Consider the following 23245-nt stretch of genomic DNA (forward strand, 5'->3'; position numbering starts at 1 on the left):
TTATGAAGAGAAGGGCTGCTGTCAGACACTCCTGGAGTCAAACTCTTCACTCCTTGCCACAAATCCTATCCTGCCCCAGCATCGCCCACTTTGTGGGAACTGAGCAAAAATGTCGTAAGAAAGCCAAAAGTTGTATAATTTTAGCACAGCTGTCAGTTGCGCCAAAATTCTACTACTTTTAAAAGCTTTTTATGTCCCAATACTGGCGTAAAAGCTTTCATGTATCTGGCCCATTGTCTTCAGCAGGAGAAAAGTGAATAAACTGCACTTGAAACTGATGAGAACTTGTAACCACTTCCCTATAGATGCATATGGGAGTAGCCATTGTAACTTGCTGTAATTTAATGTTTTGTCAGGAAGTTGCTGATAAATTGATCTTATCGTTAAGCTGAGAAGAGTGCTTGATTCCACACATATGTCAGATCTAAAGAAACATATTTCTATTAACCCTTAGGATTGTCTTTGCGGATTTCTTCTTGATGAACTTAATTCTCTGGGGAGAAGGATCCTCTGCAGCAATTCCTTTTGGCACCCTTGTAGCCATTCTGGCATTGTGGTTCTGCATTTCTGTCCCTCTAACTTTTATTGGGGCTTATTTTGGATTTAAAAAGAATGTAAGTATTACATCCACCATTCAAATGTTTGTCATGTCTGTCCACCTTATTCTGGTAAACAAGCGGTGTTCACACTTGCATATTCCTAAAACTGCTACTAACCAATTTAGATCTAGGTTAGCCACTATGTTGTGCAAGTTTTGCATTCTCTTCACCCACATCCCACCCATCAATGTAGACTAACATTTCTACTCTACATGATGAAACTTTCTTATACTTCATAGAACTAGCCTAAATGTGGCAATTTCATGGCATCTTTAGATATTTTCAATGAACTGTATTCCGTTGCTTGGCTGGCTCATTCTAGCATAATTATTCTGGATGAAAAGGTGATGGGTTTTAAGTCATGACACTGCTAAGTAACATAGTTAGCAAGGCTGAAAAAGTCATTTGTCGATCCAGCTTAGCCTATATTCCGTCAGAATAAAATCCCCAGTGAACCTCTATCCCTCGTAGCCAAATCCCTTTCTTAAATTACATGCCTTAAACACAGTAAAATTTGCACAAAACCTGTCGTACAATTTTTTATTTTTTTTTTGCGAAATTTAAACTGAATTCTGGTGCATTTAATTTTGATATATACTGATCTGTTGTAAATATAAGCAAGTTTGCCTCAGTGATTATTTCGGGGTCCTTCTGGATTCTTTTTTCAGAAGGACTGCTTGTTGGGCATTTTTTCCCTTCTTAAAACGGCCACATAATGAGATCCAAACTCGCACAAAAATAATCATTAAGTGTTTCCATTTGCCTCAGTTACGCAGCAAATTGTTTTTTGACATTTACTCCATTTGTTCATACTGTTTTTATGAATAAACCAATTGAATGTCCTAACCTAGCTTAAAAGGTTTGACATTGCCTGTGATAGAAGCCTGTCTGAGTTTGGACAAAAAATTAAATGAATGTTAACCCCCTTTACCCCCAAGGGTGGTTTGCATGTTAATGACCAGGCCAATTTTTACAATTCTGACCACTGTCCCTTTATGAGGTAATAACTCTGGAACGCTTCAGTGGATCCTGGTGATTCTGACACTGTTTTTTTTAGTATTGTCAGAAAAGAGGGAGACACAAGCGCAATATAGGGTCTTATCCCACAAATACAGTAAGCGGTTTGATAAACTGCTCACCTGGTAGTAGGTATTCAAAGCATGTATAGGTAAGGGCTGCCGCAGATCCACAAGTCGGTCACCGACTATATGAAACAGAACTCTGCAAAGGAATACGTGGATTTCGTCCGCGCTGCCCAAATGATGAAATTCCAGAAGGTTAATAAAGTTTGACAGTGGTTTAATAGACCTTTTCTCGTTCGCCTTATTGGGGGACACAGAGACCATGGGTGTATGCTGCTGCCACTAGGAGGCTGACACTATGCACAAAAAAAGGTTAGCTCCTCCTCCGCAGTGTACACCCCACCAACCGGCAGGGAATTCCTCAGTTTAGCTTAGTGTCAGTAGGAGGTGGACACGGGTCTTTGATTAGACCCATATCTACCTCGTTGTGCGTCGTTTCTTTTCAGGTTTTTTCCGGAGGGATACAGAGTGAAGTCACATCTGTACTCCCACAAGGAGTCTGTGAGTACGGCGTGTACTGCCACCCCGTATCCTCGCTGCTCTCCGCGGCAGGACCAGCAGCCTTCCTGGCGGACGCCAACACGAAGACGTGTCAGCGATTCAAAGGGTCCTTGTCGTCCGTCTCCCACCCACTCGCCTACCAGAGCCTGTCGGTTGGACGAGACACAGACACTATTCAGGAACAAGGTACCTTTATTCGACCGGAATCCGGGCCCGGGACGGGTAAGTATTGGGGCCCACTCGCCTCCCCCCTCAGTCGGCACGGTTGCAGCGTTCCCCTTGGAGCAGGGATGCGGTAGTGCTGCGGACACCTGCGGCCATCCTGCGCCTACAGGCAGCCTCCGCTCTTTCTTACAGCCGTTCCCTTCTCCCCTGGCAGGTTTTTTTTGCGGCAGCGCTCATGCTGCGGCACCTCCGCGCCGACCCCGTGCTGACAGGCGGCCGCCGCTATTAATTTAGGCCCCGGCTTCAAATAGGGCCTACTTCAGCATCGCGGCCACGCCTCCCGCCCCTTTCTACTAAGCGAGCTTCTCTCCCGCCAGTTCCAGGTCCTCCCACCGCCTCTCTCTTTTGCACCCCAGCCTGTTCTTGGCCAGCGGGCGGTGCCTATTTCAGCCCAGCGGTTAGCTCCGCCCTTCTTCCCCTGGAAGCGCGCGTCTTCTCCGTTCCTCTCAGGCGGTCGCCATCTTCTCAGCCTGTCAGCCGGACACCGCTCTCTTGGCCTGTCAGCCGGATTTCGCAATGATCTGCATCTTGCAGACAAGTCGGATAGCATCGTCTCTGGGGTCACCAGACTGTGAGTAGCTCTGCATCTGCAGACTGACACCCTTCTCTGCCTTCTGTCCCTCAACCTCCCGGCACTACCGCAGTTACTCACTATGTCTAACTCTAAATCTGATCGTTCCCGCCCTACGGCTCCCTCCTGCACTCTAGTCAAGTTCTTTGCATGTTCTTCTTGCAATCGCAAACTTCCCTCAGGTCAGTCCACTCCCCTCTGCCTAGACTGCAGCAATCTAATTCAGCCTGACGCCGCTCAGGAGCCATCTATGGCCCCATGTGAGAGTGAACCCCCCCATGCCTGGCTGGGCTTCGTCTCTATCACAATCAGTGGCAGACCTCACCAGGGTGTCTCAGTCCCTAGTAGCCGTTCTCGATAAGTTGCCCCTGGACACTTCTGCAGGGTCCAGCAGGTCTCAAGAGATTCCATTTGAGCCAGCCAGTGTTAGTCGCAAAAGACCCAGGCAGGATCTCCAGCCGGAATCATCTCCTTTTCCCATCTCACCACATAGCCCTTCTCAGCAGCCTCCTTCCCGGGCCTCCTCTCCCGAGTCAGGTGTAGCGTTCTCGGACAGGTCATCTGAGGGGATTTTAGAGCTGGATTCAGACCAGGATGTGAATATGAAGGTTACGGTGCAGGACCTCATTGCAGCGATTCACCATACCTTCGACATTGCTGACTCCCCGGCGAAATCCTCAGATCAGGAGGTTTCGTTCAGACGGGCGGAAACACCCTCCAGGGTATTTCCTTTCCATTCCGAGTTTGGAAAGATTTTTACCAAGGAAAGAGAAGATTCGACCAGACGCTTTCAAAGAGGAAAGCGTCTCGGCGTGCTGTACCCGTTTGCCAAAGAGCTCACGTACAACTGGTCTGCTTCTCCCTCGGTGGACCCACCCGTGTCCAGACTTTCTAATAACACGGTTCTCCCGCTTTCAGGTGTGGCGTCTTTAAAGGATTCTAATGATAGGATTATATAATCCCTAGCAAAGTCTGCATTCGAAGCGTCTTCAGCGGCGGTATGTCCAATCTTTGCTTCATCTTGGGCAGCAAAGGCCATAGCTACTTGGGCAGAGGATCTTCGTAAGGGCATCCTGGATAAAGCACAACCAGAGCGATTGGCCGATCTCTCCAATCAGATCTCCCATACGGGGGATTATCTGCTTCCTTAGATGCCGCAGTTCAGGTATCAAGCAACGTAGTGGCAATCCGACGTACGATTTGGCTCAAGGCCTGGCAGGCGGACTTGTCTTCTACGAAGTCTCTTACTAATCTGCCTTTTCAGGGAGTGCGCCTCTTTGGTTCCCAATTGGATCAGATTATTAAGGACGCCACCGGAGGCACGAGTTCCCTCCTCCCTCAGTTGAAGCCTCGCAGACCCCCATTAAAGCGTCAGTTTCGTCCCTTTTGGGCTTTCCGCCGTTTCAATACGGCGGAGAACCCTTCCAACCAACAAAGACCGCAGGCACGCCAGGATAGAAAGAAAGTTTCCTTCAGACCCACCCCTTCCTTGCGATCACACTCTTCCCAGGACAGACCATCCAGATCCAGATCTGGACGGTCCACATCAGCATGACTATCGTCGGACTTCCGAGGGTCCCTTCCAGTTGGGAGGTTGACTCCTCTTCTTCAGGGACGTCTGGCTGGCCTCAGTGGAGGACGCTTGGGTCAGGGAGGTTGTATCGTCAGGATACAAGATAGAGTTCGTTTCTCGGCCACGAGATCGTTTCTTCGAATCCCGCCCTCCAAAAGATCCAGCCTCGATCCCAGGGTTCTTTACAGCCATCGCCTCTCTCCTCAGTTCCGGGGTGATTTGTGCCCGTTCCCGAGGCGGAGCGTTTCACAGGGTTTTATTCGAACCTATTTGTGGTGCCGAAAAAAAACGGGGCGGTCCGACCCATCTTGGATCTCAAGCTACTCAACAAAAGAGTCCGCCTCCGCCACTTCCGGATGGAGTCGGTTCGTTCGGTAATCGCTTCCATGGAGGAGCAGGACTTCATGTGTTCAATAGACATCCAAGATGCCTATCTACATGTTCCCATATTCTCCGGACATCAGAAGTTCCTGCATTTTGCGATTCGCCAGGAACATTACCAGTTCGTCGCGCTGCCCTTCGGTCTCGCCACCGCACCCAGAGTATTCACGAAGATCATGGCTGCGTTGATGGCCTTGTTGAGGATCAGACGTCTCGTCCTTTTTCCGTACCTCAACGACATTCTGATCAAAGCTTCCTCTTTTCAACAGGCTCGCCTAAGTCTGACGATCGTCTTAGACACCTGTTGTGAGTTCATTTTCCCCTTCACTACTGAGGCCCGAGGAACTCCCTCTTCTGGTAAAGAAAGGTAGTGAGCCTGATTATCAAACACCTGAGGCTGATGATGATGACTGGCTGAGTGGAGTTACTGACTGGATATAAGGCTGCCGACGCCCTTCTGCCCTGCGGGTGATTTCTCTGTGGGATCCTTGGAGACCAGTCTGAATTCCTGCTCCTCTAAAGCTAAGTTTGCTGCTCGGCTTTTTGCATTGGTGCTTTGACTTTGTTTTGCTTTGTTTTTCTGGATTTCTGCCATTCCCTGCTGGGGTGTGCTGAATTCCTTTAGCTCTGTCTTCTGAAAATACCTGAGTGCTGATTTAGTTTTTGAAGCCTAGCTGCTTCAGGGCCTTTTTCATATCAGCTTGTTGGCTTATGTCTTTGATAGGGTTTTGGCAGATTGCAGACAGCAGCCTTCCTGTCCTTTCCTATCTAGGTAGTTTTGGGCCCCGGCTTTGCTCAGTCTATCTTTCTGTCTGTGTTAGTGTTTTCATCTTTCTTCACCGTCATTATATGTTGGGGGCTGCCTATTGCTTTGGGGTCTGCTCTGGGGCAGTTTAGATTTCCCCTTTCTTTCTTTAGGCCTATTTAATTCTCCGGCTGTGATCGAGGGGTCTAGGGCATCGTAGGAACCCCCCACGGCTACTGCTAGTTGTGTTGATAGGTTCAGGGGTCTGCAATCTGATAGTTGCCAACTTCTCTGGTTTTCTGGACTTAGCTTGTATTTCTGTTTCTGCCTCCTACGGTGACTCAATCATAACAGACACCCTTTCCAATTTTGGGTTGATCATCAACAGGAAAAAGTCCTGTCTGGTTCCTACTCAGCGTCTTGTGTTTCTGGGCCTACTGTTCGACACTCGTCGGTCAAGGGTCTTTCTCCCACAAGAGAAGATTCTTTACCTGCAGCAGGATGTACGATCGCTGCAGATCACACGATTTCTGTCCCTCCGAACAACCATGAGGGTCCTGGAAAGATGGTGGCGGCAATAGAGGCAGTTCCCTTTACCCAATTTCACTCCATTCTGTCGAGGTGGAACAGGTCGGCTCTGTCCCTGGATCGCCCTGTTCGTCTTTCATGCCAGATCAAGCGGTCACTCATCTGGTGGTTGACGTCACCTCTCATCCCCTTGGGTCGGTCTTTTCTTCCCATTCACTGGCAGATTGAACAACGGATGCCAGCCTCCTCGGCTGGGGTGCAGTGTTCCGCAATCACACTGTTCAGGGTCGATGGTCGACTCAGGAATCGGCTCTGCCGATCAACGTCCTAGAGATACGAGCGATCCATCTGGCTCTCGTCCACTGGGAGAGGCTCCTCAGGGGCCTGCCTGTCCGGATTCAGACAGACAATGCCACAGCGGTGGCATATGTCAACCGCGAAGGAGGGACACGGAGTGTCTCAGCTCTGGCAGAAGTGTCCAAGATTCTTCATTGGGCAGAGATTTCCGTTCCGACAATTTCCGCGATACACATTCCCGGCGTAGACAACTGGGCCGCCAATTTTCTCAGCCGCGAGTGGTCCCTACATCCGGAGGTGTTTCATCTGCTCTGCTGTCGATGGGGAACCCCAGATGTAGACCTGCTGGCATCTTGCCTCAACAGGAAAGTCCCACAGTTTGTTTCCAGGTCTCGAGACCCTCTGGCAGTGGGCGCCGACGCGCTGGCCGTTCCTTGGTTGCAGTTCGAACTCCCCTACCTGTTCCCTCCCCTGCCTCTTCTTCCCAAGCTGTTGAAGATCAAAGCAGAAGGAATTCCAGTCATTCTCATCGCCCCGAATTGGGCCAGAAGGTCTTGGTTCGCGGACATTGTCAACCTTCTCGCGGACGCCCCCTTGAAGCTTCCAGACAGGGCAGATCTGCTGTCTCAAGGACTGATTTGCCACCCCAATTCTCGGCCGCTCAATTTAACGGCGTGGCTGTTGAGACCGAGGTTTTGAAACGGGCAGGATTCTCCGATCAAGTAATTCATACCATGATCTGAGCCAGAAAGCCATCATCTTCCAAAATTTATTACCGTACTTGGAAGGCCTATTTCACTTGGTGTGAGGTCAATGACATCGCGCCCATGTGTTTTTCGCTCCCTTCTGTTCTGGCGTTTCTTCAGGCAGGGCTGGATGCGGGGCTTGCCCTCAGTTCTTTGAAGGGTCAAGTTTCGGCGCTGTCCATTTTATTTCAGAAGACGTTGGCCTCCCGCCCTCAGGTCAAAACCTTTCTTCAGGGCGTGGCTCACACGGCTCCTCCGTACCGAGCGCCCGTGGATCCATGGGATCTTAATCTGGTTCTTGAGGTTCTGCAGGGTCCTCCTTTTGAACCTCTCAGGGATGTTTCCCTTTCTCTCCTTTCTTGGAAGGTAGCTTTTCTGGTGGCCATCACTTCCATCCGGCGCTTGTCGGAATTGGCGGCTCTTTCTTGCCGCTCTCCTTTTTTGGTACTTCACCAGGATAAGGTAGTTCTGCGGCCTCCGCCCTCTTTACTTCCGAAGGTGGTGTCCTCTTTTCACCTCAATGAGGATATTGTTCTTCCGTCCTTCTGTCCGAGTCCAACTCATCCTCGGGAGCGGTCCTTGGACAAGCTGGATCTGGTCAGGGCGATGAGAGTCTATCTAGGATGACTTCCTTGCGAAAGACGGTCTCTTTTCATCATTCCAGATGGGGCGCGGAAAGGTCACCCAGCTTCAAAGGCCACTATTGCTCGCTGGATCAGATCGGCAATTTTGGAGGCCTACCGAGTTAAGCATCGAGTGGCTCCTCCGGGGATCAGAGCGCACTCTACCCGGGCAGTGGGTGCCTCCTGGGCGGTACGCCACAGAGCTTCCGCGTTGCAGCTTTGCAAAGCTGCAACCTGGTCATCAATTCACACGTTTGTGAAATTCTACAAAGTTCACACTTACGCTTTGGCGGACGCCAGCCTAGGTAGAAGGATTCTGCAGGCTGCGGTGGTGAGTCCGCTGGCCTGATGGAAGTTTGTTTTCCACCCCAGGGACTGCTTTGGGACGTCCCATGGTCTCTGTGTCCCCCAATAAGGCGAACGAGAAAACAGGATTTTTGGGTTGCTTACCGTAAAATCTGTTTCTCGGAGCCTTCATTGGGGGACACAGCACCCTCCCATGTTCTACAGCTCCTGTTCTTACTTTGGTTGATTAGTTACAGTTGAGTTGTTGTTCTGTTTTCAATCTATACTGTCACTTCTCCTACTGCTTTCTCACTAACTGAGGAATTCCCTGCCGGTCGGTGGGGTGTACACTGCGGAGGAGCAGCTAACCTTTTTTTTGTGCATAGTGTCAGCCTCCTAGTGGCAGCAGCATACACCCATGGTCTCTGTGTCCCCCAATGAAGACTCCGAGAAACAGATTTTACGATAAGCAACCCAAAAATCCTGTTTTAGCCGGCTTGCTGGAGGTATTGGGGCTTTTGTTGGCAGACTTTTCTCCCTATAAAAAAGGGAGAAGTATTTTTTGAGGACCTCTATCCCGGGACCGCACCACTAGGACCCACCCCAGGTACACTTACTGTGGCTGGGGCAGCGCTGGGCTCTGCAGACGCAGGGCAGGAAGAACAGTCCATGCTGACAGGGGATTTCGCCTTACTTGTCGGCGTCTTCCGGCGGGTTAATAAGGGGTTAACCCCGCCCTCAGCGCAGTTTTTTCATTTTCCTCCTCCTCCTCCTCGGGTCCTGGGGCAGGCACAGCAAGCGCTGGCGAGCTCCACACGCCTGCAGCTGAGTGGGGGCCGCCATGACCGGAAGTCGTCACACATACCCCGGAAGTGACCCCGTGTGTGACGTCACTTCCGGGTCGGCGCGCAGCAGCAGGAGGTGCGTCTTACAAAGAGGGTATACCTTATCCGGTGAAGGCCGCAGGGGTGTCCGGGTGTCCGTCGGCGCTGTGGGTGTCTCCGGGTGCCCAGCCGTGTCACCACGTGCCCAGCGGTGTCTCCGGTTCCCATCCCGGGGCTCTGCCGACATTTTGCGACAGACCAGAGCCCCGGGGCTCCCTCTCGGTTCCCTCTGTATTGGCTGGCTACGGCAATATGGCGGACGGCGCATGCGCTGATGGTGATCTCGGGACTGAGATCTCGAGGGATGAGATTTCAGCGCTTCTCAGCACCTGCTCTTAGCAGACACTGAGAAGCCACCTCTCTGCAGGACCCTGAAGGCCCCCGCGGCCATTTTAGATCTGGGGGCCTGCAGGGGCAATGTGCTCGCATTGTTCTGTGGGTCTCAAGGAAGCATGCATGTTAGATCGCAGTGTGCCAGGGGTTAATGTGCCGGGAGCAGTCTGTGGACCGCTCCTGGCACATAGTGCCAGCTGTGATAGTCAGCCGCGATCAGCTGCGCTCACCTGTGAGCACAGCTGACCGCTATGACGTACTATCCCGTCCACGGGCCCAGGGCACCTGGACGGGGTGGTACGTCAGATGTCAGGAAGGGGTTTAAAAAAATATTTATTTTGTTTTTGTTGCTAATTATTGTATCTGACATTGTGGAGCCTGTACACTTACAGCTCTGCATTGTGCTGTTCCTTTGTGAAAAAGGTTGTCTCAAGGTGTAGTTTCTGTAGCTGCGTTTTTTCAACAGAGCAAACTTGTGGAAAAAAATCTAATGTATGAAAAAGCCCTAACACTGTCCAATTAATGCTTGACAGTATTTGTGCAGGGAGACTGTTTTGACAAGACACATAACACCCAGTTTTCACTGTATTCATACATTTCTAGGAGGAGTTCTCAGAAGATATATTCCCCTAAAATAACAATTCTGAAGCAAGTATTTGACAGGACCTCTTTAAGCTGTAATCCTTTGCTTCACTCTTGTCTCACTATGTGAAGCAATAAAGTATGCAGGCATACAAGCAAAGTTCATGGTTCCAACCCTTGTACTTCTCGTGTGTGTTATATTGGATTCTAAGAAAGGCCTCAGTAGTTTTTAAAATTAAAAACTAAATATTAAACACACTTTTTTTTATAGTGCCAATGTACAATTATGTAGATCAGGGGTGGGCAATTAATTAATTCTCTCATTCTCTGTTGTGGAGGGCCGAACCAATAGGCTGAATTTAATTACATAGTAATTAAAATTATTTTTTATTGCATCACTTAACCCCTTAACCCCCTAACCCCCAAGGGTGGTTTGCACGTTCATGACCGGGCCAATTTTTACAATTCTGACCACTGTCCCTTTATGAGGTAATAACTCTGGAACGCTTCCATGGATCCCGGTAATTCTGACATTGTTTTCTCGTGACATATTGTACTTCATGTTAGTGGTAAAATTTCATTCAAATAACTTAAGTTTATTTTTGAAAAAAAAAAAAAAAAACGGAAATTTGGCGCAAATTTTGAAAATTTCGCAATTTTCCAAATTTGAATTTTTATGCCCTTTAATCAGAGATATGGCACACAAAAAACTTAAGTAACATTTACCACATGTTTACTTTACTTTACATCAGCATTATTTTGGAACCCAAATTTTTTTTTGTTAGGAAGTTATAAGGGTTAAAAGTTGACCAGCGATTTCTCATTTTTGCAACACCATTTTATTTTTACGGACCACATCACATTTGAAGCCACTTTGAGGGGTCTATATGATAGAAAATACCAAAAAGTGACACCATTCTAAAAACTGCACCCCTTAAGGTGCTCAAAACCACATTCAAGAAGTTTATTAACCCTTCAGGTGCGTCACAGGAATTTTTTGAATATTTAAAAAAATGAACATTTAACTTTTTTTCACAAAAAAATACTTCAGATTCAATTTTTTTTTATTTTACCAAGGGTAACAGGAGAAATTGGACTGCAAAAGTTATTGTGCAGTTTGTCCTGAGTACGCTGATACCTGATATGTGGGGGGGAAACCACTATTTCGACGCATGGCTGAGCTCAGAAGAGAAGGAGCGCCGTTTGACTTTTTCAATGCAAAATTGGCTGCAATTCAGATCGGACGCCATGTCATGTTTGGAGAGCCCCTGATGTACCTAAACAGTGGAAACCCCCATCAAGTGACCCCATTTTGGAAACTAGACGCCCCCCAAGGAACTTGTCTAGATTTGTGGTGAGAACTTTGAACCCACAAGGGCTTCACAGAAGTTTATAACGTACAGCGGTACAATTAAAAAAATCATATTTTTTTCCACAAAAATGATCTTTTCACCCCCAATTTTTATTTTTCCAAGGGTAACAGGACCCTAAAAGTTATTGTGCAATTTGTCCTGAGTACGCTGATACCCCATATGTTTTTATTGGTATCATTTTCGGGCACGTGACATCTTTTGATCTCTTTTTATTCCGATTTTTTGGGACGCAGAATGAACAAAAACCAACGTTTAATGAATTTCTTTTGGGGGGGTGCGTTTACACCGTTCCGCCTGCGGTAAAATTGATAAGGCGGTTTTATTCTTCGGGTCATTATGGTTACAGCGACACCTCATTTAGGTCGTTTATGTTTTGGAGCTTTTATGCAATGAAAACAATTTTATATAAAAAATTATTTTTGCATCGCTTTATTCTGCGAGCTATAACTTTTTAATTTTTTTTGCTGATGATGCTGTATGGCGGCTCGTTTTTTCCGGGACAAGATGACATTTTCAGCGGTACCATGGATATTTATATGCGTCTTTTTGATCGCGCGTTATTGCACTTTGTGTTTGGCGTTATGATAATAAATCATTATTTTTTGCTTAGTTTTATTTTTTAAGGGGTTCGCTAAAGGGGTTAACTAGTGGGACAGTTTTATAGGGCGGGTCGTTACGGACGCGGCGATACCAAATATGAGTACTTTTTATTATTTTTTTTTTTTTTTTTATTTCCAAAAAATTAATTTATTAGGGAATTTTTTTTTTTTTAATTTAGCGATTTATTTTTACACCTTTTTTTTTTTTTTTTTTAACTTTATTACATTGTCCCAGGGGGGACACACCTGTCATGTGACAGATCGCTTATCTGTCACAGGCACTGCACAGGCTTTCCTCATGCCTGCGCTTTGTAGGCACTGAGGAAGCCAGCTCCCTGCAGGCCCCTGAAGGTCCCCGTCGCCATCTTGGATTTCGGGGACCTGCAGGGATGGAGCCCCCCGCAGCAGCACTGCACATTGCGCTGCTGTGGGGGGATCAGGGAAGCACAAAGGGAACCCCCTCCCTGCCGATGCTTCCCTTTAACCCCCGGTACACCGCGATCGTGTTTGATTGCGGTGTGCAATGGGTTAACGTGTCGGGTGTCAGCTGTGATAATCAGCTGACACCCGGCCGTGATCAGCGGCACTCACCACGTGGGCGCCGCTGATCGCTGTGACGTACTATCCCGTCCCTGGGAATTAAGTCCCAGGGCACATGGACGGGATAGTACGTCACATGACAGAAAGGGGTTAATATTGAACAGAATTATTCTATGTTGACATGCCCCTATATATAGTGTGAGCCCCACATAGCTTTCCATATGCAGTGTGAGCCCCCACATAGCAGCCTCCTATCCCATGCACATGAAGAAAAACAAACCACCACATTCTCACCTTGCTCCTGTCCCCCTCCCCCCATTGCACGGACTCTCCGCAGCGCACAGCTGACGTGATGAAATGACATCACTACGTCAACTGTCTATTACGCTGATTGGTGGAAGGAGCTGGCAGCCCCTCCTTTACGAATGTATTCACCACTGCTTACATCTCGAGGATGGTAACGAGCGCCAGGGTAGGGCACTGCGGCCCATGTGCCACTGTTTCAGCTCTTTGGTGTCTCGGTCTTTGCCCAGGTCTGATCTAGATCTTTACTGCTGTGTTGAACAGACCATCTTATTCAATGATCAGTTAGAAACAAAGGACCACTTATTGCTGCATACTGCGGCCCCTTGTTTGCTAGACTAGTTACAGTACTTCTCACAAATGAGGTTCTGTTTTTTTAAAAAGCCATTTATTGCACAAGGCAACTATAGAATTGGGCTCCCCTTTTTATCAAGGTCCCTATTGTTGCAACCTAATTGCAGGTAAATCAATGGGCATTGGTTTTTGTTTTTTTTTCCCTTTATAACAGAGTTAATCCTACAATCCTATTGCTTGACTAACTAAAGGCCCCATTACGCGCAACAATATTGTGAACGATATTGTTGCAACGTCACCAGTTTGGTGACGTTGCAGTGATGTTGAAACGACATCGTTGCGTGTGACACGTATCAACGATCAGTTGGCTTATCGTAATCGTTGCCTAAAGGTACTCTCACACTTAGCGATGTACCAGCGATCCCGACCAGCGATATGACGCGGTCAGGATCGCTGGTACATCGCTAAGTGGTCGCTAGTGAGCTGCCACACAGGCAGATCTCACCAGCGACATCGCTGGGGTCGGGTGTCGCTACTTACCTGTCACAGTAGGCGATCCTGCGTCCTCCCGCCCGGCTCCACGCTCGTCTCTCCACATGAAGCGCCGCAGGAAGCTGACGACGAGAAACAGTCCAGGACGTTCGCGCGCGATCAGCGATAACCAGCGGGGGAGCGGGTTGTAGGTAAGTATCACACACAGCGATATCGCTAGCAATATCGCTGTAACGTCACAAGTTATAGCAATATTGCTAGTGATATCGCTGTGTGTGACAGTACCTTAATGGTCTGGGCCATAAATCTATCGTTGGTCTCCCGCTGGGCAGCACACATCGCTGCGTGTGATAGCGAGAGACCGATGATCAGCGAGCTCCCAGTACCATACGGCAGATGCTGGGAGCTGGTATCCAGGGTAAACAGCGGGTAACTAAGAGCCGCGCGGCGCTTAGTTACCCGCTGTTTACCCTGGATACCAGCGTGCTCGCTGGTCCTCATCGCTGGCAAGTCTGCCTATGTGACAGCTCACTAGCTATCAGCTAGCTATGTCCCAGCGATCCCATCCACGTGGGATCGCTGGGACATTGAAGCGTGTAACGGGGCCTTAAATTAGCAGAAAAATGTATCGCACGTCCTTAGTCTGTAACTATCAAATTTCCTCTCTGATAACTTAAACATGCACATAATGATGAATGTATAGCCACATATGAGGTCATTCAGAACTAAAATACTCCATGTAATTCAATAAAAGCTTTTAATGAAGGTAGATCCCTCCACAGTACCCACCTGTTCTTCAGATGCTTGTACTTTACAGCATATGGATTGGGATGTGCTTCCAAAAACCAACGAGACTGCAGTGTCACATCACACTAAAGTAATTTGGGTGACCTTTAAATGACAGTCGTCTCAAGTATTGTTTATACGTTGACTGTCACGTGCAGTAGTTTTTTAGTCTTTAAGACTTTTTTACACCTTGCAGAATGCCTTTTTCTCCTCTTATCAGACTCCTACTTCATTAATCACTTTCAGTTGACTTCTAAAATCCATCTTCACAGACCTAAATATAAAAGGGGAATTATTAGCGCAATGAGGGATCAAGTTACCGCTGCCTCTCAAGTCTATGGAGATGGGAATGTGAGATGCAGAAAGAGAGGAAGGCAGTGTATCCTATCAGCTAGTCTTCGCCTGCTCTGGAAAAACTGCTAATAACTACAGAATGCAATACATATATCACTGTCAGAAATGATATAGCTCACATACAGTGGGGAAAATGTGTTTGATACAATTCTGATTTTGGAAGTTTTTCTACCTGCAAAGATTGAAAAGGTTTGTAATTTTTATCGTAGGTACACTTCAACTGTGCGTGACAGAATCTAAAATTAAAAAACATAATCACATTGTATGAATATTAAATATTTTATGAAATAAAATGCAATTTAATTATTTAATCACCTACCAAGCAGCAAGAATTCTGTCTCAGACCTGTTAGGTTTTTTCTTAAGAAGCTCTCCTCTCCACTCATTACCTGTATTAATTGCACCTGTTTGAACTCGTTACCTGTATTAAAGACACCTGTCAACACAATCACACTCCAACCGCTCCACCATGTCCAAGAGCAAAGCGTTATCTAAGGACACCAGGGACAAAATTGTAGACCTGCGCAAGGATTAGATGGGCTACAGGACAATAGGCAAGAAGATTGGTGAGAAGGCAACAACTGATGGCAAAATTGATAGAAAATGGAAGAAACACAAGATGACTGTCAGTCTTTTTCGGTCTGGGGCTCCATGCAAGATTTTGCTTTGTGGGGTAATTTTGATACTGAGAAAGGGACCACAGTCTCAGACATTACCGTTAGTAACATGCTATGCTGTCATGGATTAAAATCCTTCAGGGCACACAAGATTCCCCTACTCACGCCAGCACATGTCCAGGCCCGTTTGAAGTTTGCCAATGACCATGTGGATGATCCAGAGGATGCATAGGATGTCATGTGGTCAGATGAAACCAAAATAGAACTTGTTGGTATCAACTCCACTCGCTGTGTTTAAAGGAAGGAGGAGAACGAGTACAACCCCAAGAACACCATCCCAACTGTGACGCATGATGGGGGAAACATCATAGTTTGGGGGGGGTGCTTTTCTGCAAAAGGGGACAGGAGGACTACACTGTATTGAAGGGAGGATGAATGGGGGTCTTTATTGTGAGACTTTGGCCAGCAACCTCTTTCGCTCAGCATGACAATGACCCGAAACACGCAGCAAGAGGAACTAAGGAGTAGCTTTGTAAGAAGCATTTCAATGTCTTGGAGTGGCCTATCCAGTCTCCAGACCTGAACCAAGTAGAAAATCTTTGGAGGGAGCTGAAACACAATGTTTCCCAACAGCCCTTATCCTGAATGATCAGGAGAAGATCTGTATGAAGGAGTGGGCCAAAATCCCTGCTGCAGTGTGTTCAAGCTTTTAAGTTTTGTTTTTCTATTTTTTCAAATACTTATTTCATGTAATAAAATGCTAATTAATTATGTAATTATACAATGTGATCTTCTGGATTTTTATTTGCAAGATTGTGTTTCTCACAGTAGAAGTATACCTATGATAAATATTACAGACCTCTCCATTCTTTGTAGTTTGGAGAACTTGCAAAATCGGCTGTGTCAAATGCTTTTCCCCACTGTACATACCTGAGCTGAGTCTGAAAACACCTGAAACAGCAGATACCATTATATGTAAATGTTACCAATGAATGAAGTATAATATCTCAATGGCAATCCTTAACAAGGGACTTGGGCATTAAAACATTTTAGGTAGGACAAGGCTTTCACCATCTCGAATGAGCGCACATGTTTGGCATCCACAAGCAGAGAATCTGTTATCCATAATCAAGAAGGATTAGATTTTCTGCCCTTGGTGCCAGCAGGATACATCTGATTGTGTGGTCTCCATGATTGAGGAACAAATTACTGCCAAATTGATCTAAATTGACTACCAGGACCAACAGATTTTATCACTTCTCATCATAAACCGGAGCTCGTGTTCGTTGTCAGCTATTTTCATAAATAAGCGTTTGATGCCACATGTCCCTTTTTCTAGGGTTAGGACAACAGTCTCCTAACATGCATTACAGCCGCACATACATTAAACACAAACCCACTTATGATCTTGCTTTTGATAGACACTGTCCCATCTGTAACTTATCTGGATCTAACCCTTTCTTAACAATTGAAATTAAGATGTAAATTTAATTGCAGTCATTTGTAACCAGCAGGGGAGTAAGGTCTGCCACCTTGGTTCAGATAGATTTTTAACGCCTGGCTTTGATGGGTGCAGTGTTTCTGTCCCTTTTTCATATTGGGATTGCTATTTGATGTCTACAGTAGTTATTTGCCACCATTAGTCAGCATGAGTGCCAGAGGAAAAAGCTTGCAAATAGAATGGCGGTGAGAAATGGCCCTGTAACGATGCATTTACTTTTTCTTCTTTCCTTTTAGGCTATTGAACACCCAGTCCGCACCAATCAGATTCCTCGCCAGATTCCTGAGCAGTCCTTCTACACAAAGCCATTACCTGGCATCATTATGGGAGGAATTTTGCCCTTCGGGTGCATCTTCATACAACTTTTCTTCATTCTTAATAGTATCTGGTGAGCTGATTTTTTTTTTTTTTTTTAAATTGTGTTTATGTCCTTGACAAATCATTACAGGGCCTCTGCTGTTATATGTGCACATTTCTATTCCACTCAGATGTGAGTGAAGAAAGTACGCTTGGGCGACTGCATTGGGTCATGAATTGGTTACGAAGGGAAACATGTCTTTTACATAGAGACCTTACTTTAAAACCATGACTTAAGCACGATAAGGTCATTAAACGCACAGTCACCCGCAGAGAAATTGCAGATTCGTGGCAGGTACCGGAGTACCTATTCTTATCCTTTAACATTCCTGTGGCTTCTTCACTTATTAGGTTACTTATGCACTGAACAATCAAGACATACTACTGATGATGTAAATGTAGTATTTTCCTTATTAGTGTAAGGAGTGTGATGTGTACAACTAAATAGAGCTTTAGTCTAAAGGAGGAGAGAATATTTATCAAAAAGAATTCTTTTATATAAAAGAGGACTTCTCATTTTATATTTTGCCATATTTCCTCTCTTCAAACGTCCTTTATTTAAGGACGAGTTTACACGGGGTGGGTTTGCGGTGGACTTGTGCATGTGAAATACACAATAGATTAAATACAGTACAAAGCAAGTAGATGCTATCTTGCAAATCTCGTGCTGTGGACATTTACATTTACTGTGCAGAAAGTCTCGCATGCTGCAGTACACAGCACAGTCTGCAGCACCATGTAACGCATGCAGCTCTGCGGTAAGTTCTACAACTGTGAGCATTTCCACCACACGGAGACTTGCCCTTACAACTGAAATTCTAGAATAATCTGGTAACCCTTTCCACATCGTTAGGGGTGAGCGAGCGTGCTCTGATAAGGTGCCATCCAAGCACGGATACTATGTTCGAGTCACCGTGGCTGCATGTCTTGTGGTTGTTCGGGATCGCCTAGCCGCTGCGAGACATGGAGCCGCAGTGACTCGAACATAGCATTCATGCACACTGAAAATACTCTTAGCACACGAGCGTGCTCGTTCATCACTACGACATGGTATATGCAGAGTCGGAGGCAGGTTTTGTTCCATAATTACGGTATGTTTTTGTAATCTCCATATTTTTTTTTTTTTCTCTCCTAGGTCTCATCAGATGTATTACATGTTTGGGTTCCTGTTTCTCGTATTCATTATTTTAGTTATTACATGCTCAGAAGCCACAATATTGCTCTGCTATTTCCATCTGTGTGCGGAGGTAGGATTATACTGTTTAATGGTTATATAGCTGACAAATGCTCTCGTATTGTGGGTATGGTCATGTCAGTATTTGACTATTGGAGGGATTTAACATTGAAGACCTTTTTGAAAGTGCAGTCCCTCTCCAGAAACCCCAGTTATCTTTTACTAGATGGTGGCCCGATTCTAACGCATCGGGTATTCTAGGATATATATGCAGTTTATTTTTGAAGATTTAATAATAATGCAATAATGCACCCCCCCAATCCTGATATGTATGGTTCTCTCACCCCAATCCTGATATGCATGCTACCCCTCAACCCCCTATCCTGGAATGCATGGTCCTCTCACCCCCCAATCCTGGTATGCATGGTCCCCTCACCCCTCTTTCCTGGTATGCATGGTCCCCTCACCCCTCAATCCTGGTATGCATACCCCCCAATCCTGGTATGCATGGTCCCCTCACCCCCCAATCCTGGTATGCATGGTCCCCTCACCCCCCAATCCTGGTATGCATGGTCCCCCTCACCCCCCAATCCTGGTATGCATGGTCCCCCTCACCCCCCAATCCTGGTATGCATGGTCCCCTCACCCCCCAATCCTGGTATGCATGGTCCCCTCACCCCCCCCCAATCCTGGTATGCATGGTCCCCTCACCCCCCCCAATCCTGGTATGCATGGTCCCCTCACCCCCCCCAATCCTGGTATGCATGGTCCCCTCACCCCCCCCAATCCTGGTATGCATGGTCCCCTCACCCCCCCCAATCCTGGTATGCATGGTCCCCTCACCCCCCCAATCCTGGTATGTATGCATGGTCCCCTCACCCCCCCAATCCTGGTATGTATGCATGGTCCCCTCACCCCCCCAATCCTGGTATGTATGCATGGTCCCCTCACCCCCCCAATCCTGGTATGTATGCATGGTCCCCTCACCCCCCCAATCCTGGTATGTATGCATGGTCCCCTCACCCCCCAATCCTGGTATGTATGCATGGTCCCCTCACCCCCCCAATCCTGGTATGCATGGTCCCCTCACCCCCCTTTCCGTGTAGCCGCGACCAATCAGTGTCGCGGCCCTGTAGCCGCGACCAATCAGTGCCACGGCACTGTACAAAAATATTAAAAATTAAAAAAAAATTATTCTCACCTTTCCGACGGTCTCCTGTCTTCATTCCACGCGCCCGACCTCGCGTTCCCAGTAATGCTTTGCGGCTTAGACCGCTGATGACGTCGGTCTTCTGTCTCGCTCTCGCGAGAGTGATGGTGGTCTTTCTCGCTCTCGCGAGAGTGACGTTATCAGCGGTCTAAGCAGCAAAGCATTACTGGGAACACGAGGCCGGGCGCGTGGAAAGAAGACAGGAGGCCGTTAGAAGGTGAGAATAACTTTTTTTTATTTTAATTCCCTTTTTTACAGATTAAGGCCTGCGCCTGCCGCTGATTGGTCGCGGCCTGGCGGGAGCCTGGCGGCCGCGACCAATCAGTGGCCCGCGATTTCGGTTACAGACACAATAAGGCATAGATAGATTGTTGAGGGCAGCCATCATTTTTAACCCCTTAGTGGCCGGGCCAAATTTTTTAAATCTGACCAGTGTCACTTTATATGGTAATAACTATGGAACGCCTCAACAAATCCCAGTTATCTTGAAATAGTTTTTTTTTTTTTTTTTTGTGACACTACATTTATGATAATAGTATATTTAGGCCGATATGTTTTGTGTTTTATTTATAAAAAATATTAAAAAAAATTAGACATGTAAAAAAATTTAATTTTCAAACTTAAATTATTTATCCCCTTAATCCAGTCATACCACAGAAAAACATTTATAAATAAGATTTTCCTCATGTTTACTTAACATTTTACAAATGGTGCTGATGTAATCTTATATAGTTAGCATTTTAGGAAGCTTATAAATGTAGCAGTCATTTTTTTTTCAAGGAAAGTAACAAAACTAATTTTAGGAAGTTATCCAGGTTTGAAGTGACTTTTGGGGTCCTAGATATATGGACCCCCCCCCCCCCAAAAAAAAAAAAAAAAAAAAAAAAAAAAGGTTATACCATTGTAAAGACTCCACCCCCTCAACATATTGAAAACTGCTGTCAGGTACATCCCTTCAGGTGATTTTCAGGAATTTATGAAAAGCAGCATAACAGGAATGAAGAAATGTCACTAACTTCTGAACAGTTCACTATAACCGGCAGACTCTGAGGCCGCTATTTGGCCTTGAATTGCCATGGCAAGCATGAGGACCACACAATCATGATCTCAGCATGCCATTGGGGTTAAAAAGGAAGCTCCCACACTCTGTTAACCATTTATAGGATATAGTCATTACTGACAGCAGCATCTGAGGGGTTAAACAGATATGGACGGTGCCAACACTGATCGTGGCTGATGCAGCAGGTTGTCGGCTATAGTGTACAGCCGACAGCTGCTGGATTGTCACCTGTATGGGGAGGCTATTCTCCTATATCTCAGGTCAGTAAAAAGACGTATTGGCGGTCATTAAGGGGTTAATATGAAAGGAGAAGTCACAATGTAATTCGCAGCTGTCACAGTATGCCAGACTGACAGCCATGCCTTGTTTGCAGCTTTATATGTTTGCTTATGGGGGGGTTTGGGTCTCAGCAGAGGACCCCAGACTGAAATGAACAATTGGAAAGGGTGATTTCTTAGAGACAATCCTATTAAAATTTTGTCTGTAAGACCCTGTACTTCCATGTAATAGACTACAGCGTACCATTCCCAAGGGTGATGGATGCCAGTGGATTGTTGCTGGTGGTTGGCTGTGAATGATAAATGAACTGACAAGTTGTTTTTTTTGTTTTTTTTTTCACCTAGGACTACCATTGGCAGTGGCGTTCATTCCTCACAAGTGGCTTTACTGCAGTTTATTTTCTCATATATGCAATTCATTACTTTTACTCCAAGTTACAAATTACGGGGACAGCTAGCACTATTTTGTACTTTGGCTACACTATGATCATGGTTTTGATCTTCTTCCTTTTCACTGGTAAGTTTATTTTGTACAGTTTAATATACAGTACACAGAGCTACTGTTTTCTGGAATCCTCCACTTAGCATTACCGTCATAGAGTTCAGATGCAGCTTCTGTGGGGATATAGGGAGATATGTAAGAAAATTGCCGGTCATGGCCGAAGGGGGCACTGAGGGTGTCTCCTCCTGGATACACCAGACACAATCTTCTGTTTGTATGTTTTTATTCCTTTTATAATTTTGCTCTGTTTTGGCTGAGAGTTGACCTATCGCCTTCCTATGATGACGTTACCTCTGCCAGCATAGTCTGGTTAAACATCTGCTTTATAGAAGTTGGTCACTGTATTTTTTAATAGATGTTTGGAATATAATTATGTGCCATTACTACTGTAGAAGGCTTCCAGGCTCTCCTCCCGCACTTGTACTCACCGGAGAACCTGCAATACGTATATGTAGACAGACCATGCCCAACATCCATAGACAGCGTACACTTGCATGGCAACTATGGATTGCTTATTCAGAATGTTAGATCTTTATTTTAACAGATATTTTTTTTTTTTATTTTAGGAACAATCGGCTTCTTTGCCTGTTTCTGGTTTGTGACAAAGATTTACAGTGTTGTTAAAGTGGACTGAAAATGCCCCTCGGTGAAGAATGTGCTGAAAAGTGATTTTTAGTAGGAATGAAGACCTCTTTACTTTACAGTATTGTCCTCTATTTATGGGAAGGCAGAATCCAGTCCACGAATGCATTTTCTTTCAGTCTTTCTTATTTTCCTGAAGCTTTCCATTGCAATGTTCTACCTGAAGAAGCGGCAGACACATGTATGCTTATGTAAATATAATTATACTGTATGGAGTTCGATCGTGCTAACGTCCGCAGAGAGGAGCTGTATGTACTACACGGATATCACAACTATTAATAAGAGATGCCTGTAAATACTACCTTTGCTTTTAGAATCTAGGTGGGATGACTTATTCTTCAATGCAAACGAGCAGATAAAATGTGATTTGTTTTCTATAACGTATTCCTTTTAATTCTGGTTGAATCTCATTTTTTTATACTGGGTGAAATGTCCTGACTTTGGTTTTATTTTGATGTTTATATTCCCTTTAGTGATTGAAGACTATAAAACTATGTGCCTCCAAGTCTCTGGATTTTTAAATTTATAATCTTAATAAACAGATTAAAAATGGAGCCGTTTGCCCTTGTGGTATCTTGGCAGTAAGCCACTCCGGATAGGGATGGATTTACGTGAACTGGCCATGTGTTGACAAGTACTTGTACAACTGAGAATTAATAACACACAGTGTACCTGCACGTGTTACGTTTTTGTAGCCGGAAAATCTGTGTTTTACATTACCACCAAAAGGAAGGAGATTTCTGAAATCTCACTCTGCTGCATGTCACAACTTTCAGCGTTTTTCTCTAGCAACCTTCCACGACAGCATAGGAGGTTGTCTCCACGCCCTAGGGACAGGAAGTACAAAGAGGTTAAAAGGCCCCTCCCACCTCCCTCTCACCATTGTCTTTCCTGTCCTCCATGGGGCATGGAGAGGTTAGAGGTATGCTGCGTGGCCGGCCGCTGCAGTGTACCTGACGGATTTCTAAATGGCCGGGCAGTGGTGGTCGGTGGCTCTGCCTTGCCTCCTCCTTGCTGCTCCCGTCTTCTTTGAATTCGGGACCTTCCTGGCCCACCTGCGCTCCCTCGGGGGGTAAAGCGGGGCAGTGATCCCCGACCGGAGGCCCGCAGCTCTCCGGTCTCCTCCTCCTGCACGCATGGCTGTCGGCGTCCCGGAAGTGGCACACTTCCGAGGTATGCGTTCCACCCTGGAGCGCAGGTGACTTCCGG

At 46.3% G+C, this 23245-nt stretch overlaps 1 protein-coding gene across 1 annotated transcript in view; it reads left to right on the forward strand.

Moving 5' to 3' along the window:
* TM9SF2 (transmembrane 9 superfamily member 2) overlaps positions 1-22590 on the forward strand; it is a 63786-nt gene extending 41196 nt beyond the window's left edge. The window contains exons 13-17 of the mRNA XM_073569498.1: positions 455-614; positions 17050-17201; positions 18306-18417; positions 21238-21409; positions 21961-22590. Of these exons, the coding sequence (XP_073425599.1) occupies positions 455-614; positions 17050-17201; positions 18306-18417; positions 21238-21409; positions 21961-22028 (664 nt within the window). The 3' untranslated portion in view covers positions 22029-22590. The remainder of the gene's footprint in view (positions 1-454; positions 615-17049; positions 17202-18305; positions 18418-21237; positions 21410-21960) is intronic.
* The last annotated feature ends 655 nt before the right edge of the window (positions 22591-23245 follow it).

The sequence above is a fragment of the Dendrobates tinctorius genome, unplaced genomic scaffold (assembly GCF_039654945.1).
Source record: "Dendrobates tinctorius isolate UK_male_01 unplaced genomic scaffold, ASM3965494v1 ptg000026l, whole genome shotgun sequence".
In the NCBI taxonomy this organism is placed as follows: Eukaryota; Metazoa; Chordata; class Amphibia; order Anura; family Dendrobatidae; genus Dendrobates; species Dendrobates tinctorius.